The sequence below is a fragment of the Centruroides sculpturatus genome, unplaced genomic scaffold, assembly GCF_000671375.1.
Source record: "Centruroides sculpturatus isolate CEXI.00-Female unplaced genomic scaffold, Cexi_2.0 scaffold3627, whole genome shotgun sequence".
Lineage (NCBI taxonomy): Eukaryota > Metazoa > Arthropoda > Arachnida > Scorpiones > Buthidae > Centruroides > Centruroides sculpturatus.
Genome location: NW_019387711.1, coordinates 1 through 9373, shown reverse-complemented (window position 1 = coordinate 9373; position 9373 = coordinate 1). Strand labels below are relative to the sequence as shown.

At 32.3% G+C, this 9373-nt stretch overlaps 1 protein-coding gene across 1 annotated transcript; it reads left to right on the top strand.

The window, feature by feature from the left end:
• The first annotated feature begins 915 nt into the window (after window positions 1–915).
• LOC111616598 lies at window positions 916–2407 on the top strand. The gene is made up of 2 exons (XM_023357992.1): window positions 916–1051; window positions 1129–2407. The coding sequence occupies exons 1-2, from the start codon at window positions 1014–1016 to the stop codon at window positions 2210–2212; spliced, it is 1122 nt and encodes a 373-aa protein (XP_023213760.1). The 5' UTR covers window positions 916–1013; the 3' UTR covers window positions 2213–2407.
• The last annotated feature ends 6966 nt before the right edge of the window (window positions 2408–9373 follow it).

Below are 9373 nucleotides of genomic sequence, written 5' to 3'. Positions count from 1 at the left end.
GGCTGCTACAAATGACCGTTACAGAACTACTCTCGTTCACAAATTTTTTTTTCTTTTTTTTATGACAAAAATACGGTGGCGCTTGAGGCGCTAACATTCAGAATGAACATATAGGTACGACAGTGTTACGTTATACACTCCTTTTCGTTGTAAACGACGAGGAACCAAATGATGCCATTCGGCACGGAAAGAATAGAATGGAAAATTCCAGGAAATCGAATTTTAGGATTAGCACTAACAGTTATAACAGTACAGTATACAAAGACCTATACGCATAGATTTTCAGAATATGATAGGTTACAGAAAAATCAATTATTGTCCGTGAAGAATTACAAAACAATTCCACGCGAATTTTGAATTATTTACATTTTTATATAACGGAAACTGTACAGACAAGTTTTTGTTTTTTTCATTTCGTTAAAAATTTTAGTCTGGAAGTAATAGAAGAAGTACTGTATCGAAAATACATTTATTTAACAAAAAGGACCGTCGATACTCCGTCAAAAACCATACACATACACAAAAATCTTTACATTAAGAAAAGGTCACTTTGATATTAGTATTAACATCTATTGATAATCAAATAATATCTTTGCTCTATCATACGAAGTGTCTCCTTTAAAATATGAATAGATATCTTTATTCTATTAACAGGATTGTATATCGGGCTACTAAACTCCTCAGTCTACTGAAGGGCATATTCCGAAATACTTCTGTGTTCATAGAATAGAGATGTCTTTTCTTTTAAAAAATGCAGCGTTTTTAAAATTCTAGTCATGCATTTATTGTTCATACACCATTGTCGGAAATACCACAACTTACGTACAACAGACATGTTTGTTTGAAAGTAATAATAAATACCTTTTTGTTTTTACAGGATTTTTTGGAGTGAAATACGAATCCGAAACGAAAAAAACGAAGAAGTTATTATATCAGAAGCTCAGTTAAATAAAGTTTTGAACAGGCAATTGAAACATTACATCACATATTTTGAAAATTCGAAAGTACTGTATATGCCTTATTCAATCGAAACCATCAGACAATTCGTTATGTAAGTTTTTCACGATACTTATCTTTTATTTAATTGCAATACATTGTCATGAATTATAATTTATATTTTTTAAACAGTTATGTACAGACGGACGATCCCGGATTGACATTTATTACACACGCTTTCCATCTGTATCATCTGACTTTAAGATACGAGTTAGACGATTTAAGAAAGAAATGCAGATTATTTATCATTCGTCAAATAAAACTGGATAACGTCTGTTCAATCCACGATTTTGCACGTGAAATTGATGATTTAATTATAATTTATTATTGCTGGGTAGCTTTCAACCAATACGGAGGAAGACTATTTACAACAGACGACTTTATGTGCTGTAAAATTGCAACAATTGATAGACTGCTATCTCGAGCGATATATGAATCTGTCAGTGAATTGCGTTTACTCCAAGCCGTGTATCAGTGGAGCAAACATGAAGTTAAAAGAAAATTGGGTGCATACTGCTTCCTTTCGATGAATGAGGAATCGAAAAGGAATGCAATAAGATGTGTTATGAAGCCATTTATTGGAAAAGTCAGATTTCTTGCCATGAATGAAGAGGAATTGCGATATTATGTTTATACAGTGAACTTGTTACACGAGATAGAAAAGATTCATATCTGGCATGCTTTTAAGTATGGTAATTATTCCTATTATCCCAGTTACTTCAGTCGAGAAAGAAAAACCAGAAGCAGAATAAATTATTGTAACTTGTTCTCGTACATAAATCGTGGAGTTCCTTTTATGGTCGCAAACAGAAAGATGGAAGGTTACCTATATTTTAGCAGCGAAGTAGTTGTGAGGGAAGATTGTTATGTCACGGCCCTTCGATTTCCGGTGAAGCTTGGCGAAAGTTTTTCAATGTACGTATACGCGTATGTTAACAATTTGGATAACTGGCAGTTTTCGTTCGAGACCGTTTGTAATCCACAGGGAGTAGCAGATCTGCAAACGAAGTATTATCTAGAAAAATATTGGTCAATTCGTTTCCTTGCTTTCTTTTTCCCAGCTGAAAATGGTCAACCCGATATCGAGTTTTCACCTGAACTGAGTTACTTTGTGAGCGACAAAGGAACAGATGCCAGGAAATTTGAAGACAAATTTCTAATTTGTGACAGAACAATTATGAATAATATTTACTTTTTTGTTGATTTATGTTTTTGAAGTTAAAAGTTTCTATGAAAGAAAGCGAAATCTAAAGTAGAATATAATGTAAAGTTAAATTCGAATATGATTATTTCTTAGTGTATTGCTGTAAAATTTCCGCAAAATGCGCGTGTGTACGTGAACGGGATAATGAATTTATTGGATTTACAAAAAACAAAATTGAAATTTAAAGTGCTCATTAATGTATTTTTTTTCTGAAATGTAAATTGTCATTAGTCGACTTGTTTATAATTCAAAATTTAGTATTTACAAATATATCATTAAAAAAGTTTATAATTGTCAGCATTTGAATTATAATTACGTGGGTGATTTCATTTTTTATCGCAGTAGATTTTTGAGAAAAAAAATATGATTACAATCTTACAGCATTAATCTTTTATTTCTTCATGTTAATGACGATAGAAATATGAAAACTTGAGAAGAATTTTTATCTAAATGTAAGAGCTATTCGATATCCACATTTGATTAAACAAAATATAAACAGTGGAAATAAGAAATTCTCTTATATATTTTTATATAAATTTTAGATACAGATAATGAAATTTTCAATTTATAAATCATACATTTTTGAAGTTATATTGAATTGTTCCAAGAGAAATTTTTATATTTAAATTAATATTTTTTTTTTCTGATTTAAAATTCATGTTACCTGAGATTACCGAATTATCTCCAATTTAATTTTCTGAAAAATGAACAAATTAATTTTCTGTTATTTAATATTAAATTCTTGAATAAAATTTCAATATACATATTAGAATAGCTGTAAATTACTTGTTTCAAAAATATTCAATTGCACAGAGCATGATAACGTTGGTGTCCCAACTAAGAAACGCCCAAAATTCAATATTTTGTATAAAGCGCGCAATATAAATTTAATATAAATGAACTGATTTGTAAAATGTTTTCAATTGTTTTGTTGTTTAAATCATACATATTTATAGTTTTCTGAGGGAGGTAAAGAGCTGCTTTATTTTTAACACTCCTTTTCGGAGGAGCGAATATGTAAACCTCTTTTTTCGTATCAATTATAGAGCAAGCGGATATTCAAAAACGGGACCCTACACGTTAATTTTTCTTTGTTAATTAACTTCTCCACCATTTTGTATATTGGTATAGAAGACAGCGATTTCACAATCAACAGTTTTTGCATTAATTTTTATTGTTTAATACTCGTATTAAAAAATGCATAATTTTTAAAGTTGTTCAAATTTTCTGTAGTAATTTCAATATTAAAATGTAAAAGAATAATTTTTCCTTAATTATTATTTCGTTATTTTCGTTTTTTTTTTTTCCTTTATCTCCTTCAACAATATCCTGCAACAATAATGTATAAATTAGCAATAAGTACAAATATCTGATTGTAATAAATTCAATTGTTAGAACTTCTGTAAAGGAAATTTTCTTTAAATGTCTATCTTAAGAATCATCGAGTGCCATTCAGGCAGACCCATCTTTAGATGCGACTGGTGGAAAATAATAGGGCCCGACATATTTTTATGAAAATAGCCGACGAAAAATTTTTGTAGTTCTTCGCCTGCCAGATTTTATCCTGAATGCCCCGAAATAGTTACCTCCGCGATCTACTCATATTAATATTTATAATATTATACTTACCACAATAACTTCAGGAGGAGCGTCAAGTGTATCTGCATCTACATCCTAAAAATTCAAATTTATAAATTTACTAGCTTACTCAGCGTACCCAGGATTATAAAATAAAGTTTAAAACATAATAAATTGTTAATTTACGAAAATATTATTTAAAAAGAAAAATATCCGAGTCCTTATATGTAGTAATTTGACTTTAATATTAGAAACGGAAAAACAATACTTTTCACAGTATAACCTGGAAATGTAAAGATGTTTTTAGGAAGTCTTCGGAGTACATTAATTAATATTTGATCCGCATTGAATAGGTTGTGATGGCCCTGCTCATGACTTATTTTTACAACATTATCAGTGTGCCTAAAACTATGTGAGAATTATGTTTTTAGAAAAAGCGAGTTTAATAATAAGAAACTATTAGATTTAAGAAAGTACCATTTAGAAATGAAACTACCCGAATTGTTAGATGTGAGAAATTAATTACTTACATAGTTTTTATGGTATAACACTTTCGACCCCAGGCAGGTGAGTGCTATTTAGTAATGTTGCAGTAATAATACAGAGCGACTATTAGATCAAGTTTAAATGAAGATGTGAGCAAGGAACTGTCCATTTGTTGTTCACTTATATTTCAGTATATGCACTGTTAGTTTTCACTTTCGTTGTTGTGAGAAATCCTTCACTTTCTGGTTTTGACCTTCTGTACAAGAGATAGCTATCATCTCCGGTTTGATTTTCCACTTTAAATTCTAGCTTTAGAGATTTGAACCTTGTGGAGAGCTTCATAAGTTTGTCACAGACCCTACTAAATGACTTGAATGTCGTTCTCTTCTCTAACTCATCTGACTAATTCCATTGATATTATATGGTGTGAGGATCCGAATCCACACTTTCAGTATGTTGATATCATTATCTCCTAATGTCACATCGTCACTATAAACTTGATACATAACTGTCAACTTCCGCACCTGGGAGAAAAACATCTGTTAAGTTCTCAGGACTGACAACGATGCTTTCTCATCACCTCTCGACCTAACATCTCGATTTCAACAGTTCAAAATATAGAACAAGACAGCACAGTGGGGGAGTCGTCACCAGTTCTTCGATCGGACCATCGAATTATTTTTTCCTGTATTACGTATAACCTGTGCTCTTTTGGATACCTCCTCGCTTTTGAATACCTCGTTTAATATCCAGGATAATGTCAGAACTATTGGAGTTAGAACTGTCTTGCCGAACTTTCTGTCTTGCCGACAGCCTACCGATCAAGATATCATAAAAGGATTCTTAGAAAATACCTGTCCTGTCTTGCAGAATATTACTTGAAGAGTTTCTTCCGAGCTAAACATTTTTCTTGCTATTCTTTTACTTTAATTTTGTGATCTGTCGACTTAATGAGTTTTCTTGCAAAAAATGTAAAATATTTGAATGTATAACGTTAAATTAAGTTTACACTGTGTGATATATAAAATTGTACACATTTGTACTGCAATTGTTTGTAATAAATTGACTTCGATAACGAAAAGTTTTATGTTCTGTTTAATGCTATTAGCAGAATATTGTGATTAAAAAAAGCACGTCCCAATTTACCATAAACCAATTTCACTGTACATATAAATTATGTGACTAACAACAGATAAAGTAAATATAAGTACAACTTTTAACAAAGTTAAAGCCTTTGCTTTACTAATTTTCTTCCGTCGTTCACACACCTCCACAGTTCATAAAAGTCACTAAAATTACGAAAGAAAATGACTAAAGCAAAGGTTTTATCTTTGTGAAAAGTTATACTTATATTTATTTTATCTCTTATCTGTCGCGTAATTAATCATTGATAATTCTACATCATTGATAACACGGGATTAACCCGTCAAGAGATATGTCTTTTATGTAATCGAATTTATAAAAAATGAAAACGTATGAAATTTAAATCAGTAATTATTCCTTTTAAATTACTGGTAAAAACGTACTGTTTGAGGATATTTGAATTTAAAAGATTCTGCAAATTTGACATCAATTATTAAAATTAAAATTATATTAAAGTATATTATTAAAACACTAAGAAATGTAGCTATAAGCGATTTTCTTAGTTAAGAATCAGTAATATTTCGTGCTAAGTTTCCACTAATTAACTATTTCAATTTCGTATTTCTTAGAACAGTTTCACGTGGAATGTTTCAAAGTAAATATTCGTTTATCATTGCAATTACGTAAGATATGTTTTTTTTTATTTTATTGGCTAATGTAGTGAATATATAAATAAATTTATTAAATTTAGTGAATATTTACTAAATATAAAGTAGGGAGTAAAATAAAGTTTCCTTGTTTTCCATACCCCGTCGTCAAACATAACTGAAAGGTTCTGATTTATGTTTTGGCTGTATCGTAGGATTTGCTTTGTATTAAAAAGAAAACATGCCATTCGTGTTAACTAATCGAGAATACTCTGAGGATAACTTCACATAGTTTTGGACCAGTAATGGAAGTATTAATAACTGCATCTCATTTATTTTTCAGATTTTTCAATACTGGTCTTAAGTATTGCCAAATATCGTTTGTACATTTAAACTTCTTCGTGTTAACAATTGTAAAGTTTTTAAAATATATCATTTAATTGAAAATTATTGCTACAGTTAATTATTTTTTTTGAATGTCTAATTTCTACATTTTTTCTTTAAGATGTATCTTGGAAGAAGCCAACATTTCTCTTGAAGATTTACATCTGAAAAAAAAAATGGATTTGATATTGTGAAGTGATTACTTCCAAGCTATGCAGAAGTTACTTTTTCTGCATTTCTTTACAGTAATTCACATAAACGAATTACACTCACTGCCAAAAGTTAAACACTGAGCGATAAACTGCGAATAAATCAACAAATACAGCTGTGATTGACAGGAAATGCGGCAGGACAGTAGCAAATATGTTTATGCATGAAAAAACACAAAGAATTTCATAGAAAAATGAAAACAATATTGAATTTTCATAAAGTATAATGTTAAATCATATTGGAATTATTAACAAAATGATGTTTAAATCCAAAACAAACAAACAAAACCGACATTAATAGGGTAAATGGTCACCCTTATCCTTACACAAAGTTTACAGCATGTAACCATGCTTTCCATGAGGTGATCAACCACTCCAAAATCAAATAAGTGTCATTCCTCCTGTAGAGCAGTTTTCAACTCTGTGAGAGTGGCAGGGGATGGAAAACATGCACACACAGCACGGCCGAGAGCATCCCAAAGATTCTATTTGGGATTGAGGTCTGGCGAACACACCGGCCAATCCATACGCACAATTTCCTCACTCTTGAGATAGTCGTCGACGAGGGCAGCTCTATGGGGTCGTATGTTATCATCCATTAAAACAAAAGCGAAACCAACTGCTGTAGCATACAATTTCACAATGGGTTCGAGGATTTCATCCGGATACTAGACAGCCGTCACAGAACCTCCTCGATAGATGTGCAGGTCGGTGCGATATCCCAATGAAATGCCTTCCCACATCATAATGGTTCAGAATGCGTGTTGCTTGATAATGTTCTGTAATCAATTGCATGTGCCTTTTTCTCTCCATACTTTTACACATTTGTCATCTGGCTCCAGGGAAAATCATGACTCATCCGTGAACATAACGTTGCCCCAATCAGACACAGTCCAATTCATATGTTGCCGACACCACTTTAATCGTGTGCCTCTGGATTGGACGGATAGTGGAACACAGACTCGTAGTACCTGAGTTTACAGTCCGTTCATCTGTAGCCTTTGGCACACAGTGGAAACAGATATCGTTTTACCAATGGCTGCTGCAACCATTGATGTCACATGTGTTGAGGTTGCTCTTCGATTCCGCTTGGCTACAACAGCAATATAGCGATCTTCAGCAGGGGTAGTAACTCTTGGGTGATCAGCCACACGTCTTCGGACAACTGTTTGACTTGTTTGGAATTGTTTCCATAACTGTGAAATGTCAAGGCATCCCACACATAGCCAGCAATTACTGTCTGTCATTTGTCTTCTGGAAGTCATAGAAACATGTCAGTCATGCACACTAATTGTGCAACAGTTCTCCACACTTTTTCTCGGCACTTACATGCAACTCTTCTCACACTTCAGAAAGCTGGCTTTTTATACGACTGCCTGTTTTGCCTATTTCACGACACATAACCATGATTGATAGTAACATAACATATTTGCATACTTCCACCTACCTCTGCAGTGAATTGCAGCCTCTCAAATGCAGATTGCTTTCCAGACATGAACATTTTCTGCTCTATGCTTAACTTTTGGCAGTGAGTGTACTTTGTATGTTAACATTCAAGTTTAGTATTTTGTATTTCGTATGTTTTCTGAATCGAATCCAAAAAAGAAAAAGTTTTTCTCTGTAAATTGTGGCAAAGAATACAGTTGAAAGACTTTACTTTGAAATTCATAGGAGGATTCACACCGGAGAAAAGCCGTTCTGTTGCCAGTTATGCGGTAAAACCAGATTTTTCGCAGTTATTGCGAAAAGAAATATTTTACCTATAATCATTGCAAACGGATATATACACAAAAGATCAATCTAGCAAGGCGTCTTCGAATTTATATGGGAGAGAAACCATATAACTGCGATTATTGTTTACAAAAGATCGCTTACAAATACAGTTTGAATTCTCACATGAAACGCCTTAGCAAAGAAACTCTTCATTAATATAAATATTGTAAAAGTTTAAAATTTGATAGAAACTTTGCTGTTTATTCATTTCCTACGACTTTCGGTTTTTATATCTGACAATATATCAAATTTAAAAATTATAGTGCACGAAGAAACCAACATTTACTCCAACGGAACTCGAAACAACAACCACGTTAATAATAAACTAACACTCCCAGACCAAACCACTCTCCACATTGTCCACAATGTAAGTTATTAAAGCTTTAATTGATTGTGAAGTGACTTCAACGTCATGCTGTTACTCGTAAGCACGTGATGGTCAACTTAGTTATATGCTAATTTCTTAGATACGTGTATGTGAGATCACAATAAATACACGTATAAAGTCAGTTTTTAATGTCGGATATACAGAATATACAAGTAATTCAATTAAAACATTAAGTGCTTTTGCGGAGAAGCGGTGACGTCAAAGTCATGTGGCATCTGCAGCCAATTACCGTGATGATTCATTTTTACTTCTAAGCGCGTGTTGCCTCCGTTTTTCGACGTCATACTCGAGAGGTCAGTGCAGAAACGAGCCGAAGAAATGGCAGATCGAGAGGTGCAGAGTCGGTATGTAGTTGTAATGTTTTCTGTTTATAACTTTTTCACGTGAGTGGGCCCAGAATTATTTTACATGTTTTGCTATTGACTATCGTATGCGTCTCTTTTATAAAAGAATTAAGAGAGAAAGCGATGCTGTGCTGATATCGCGAGCTTAAAAAATAACGTGATAAATCACATAAGTTAAATCACATAATTTTCTGTCTGTTATTTGTACTTATTTCATCACATATGTTCGCGTCAAATGAACATACTCTTACTGAATTTTTATATATAAATTTTCTAGAATA

Excerpts from the sequence above, each read along its gene's own strand:
- LOC111616598 (XM_023357992.1), top strand. The coding sequence starts at position 1,014 with ATGCCTTATTCAATCGAAACCATCAGACAATTCGTTAT. Across the intron at positions 1,052-1,128 it reads ACCATCAGACAATTCGTTAT|TTATGTACAGACGGACGATC; the intron begins GTAAGTTTTTCA and ends TTTTTTAAACAG.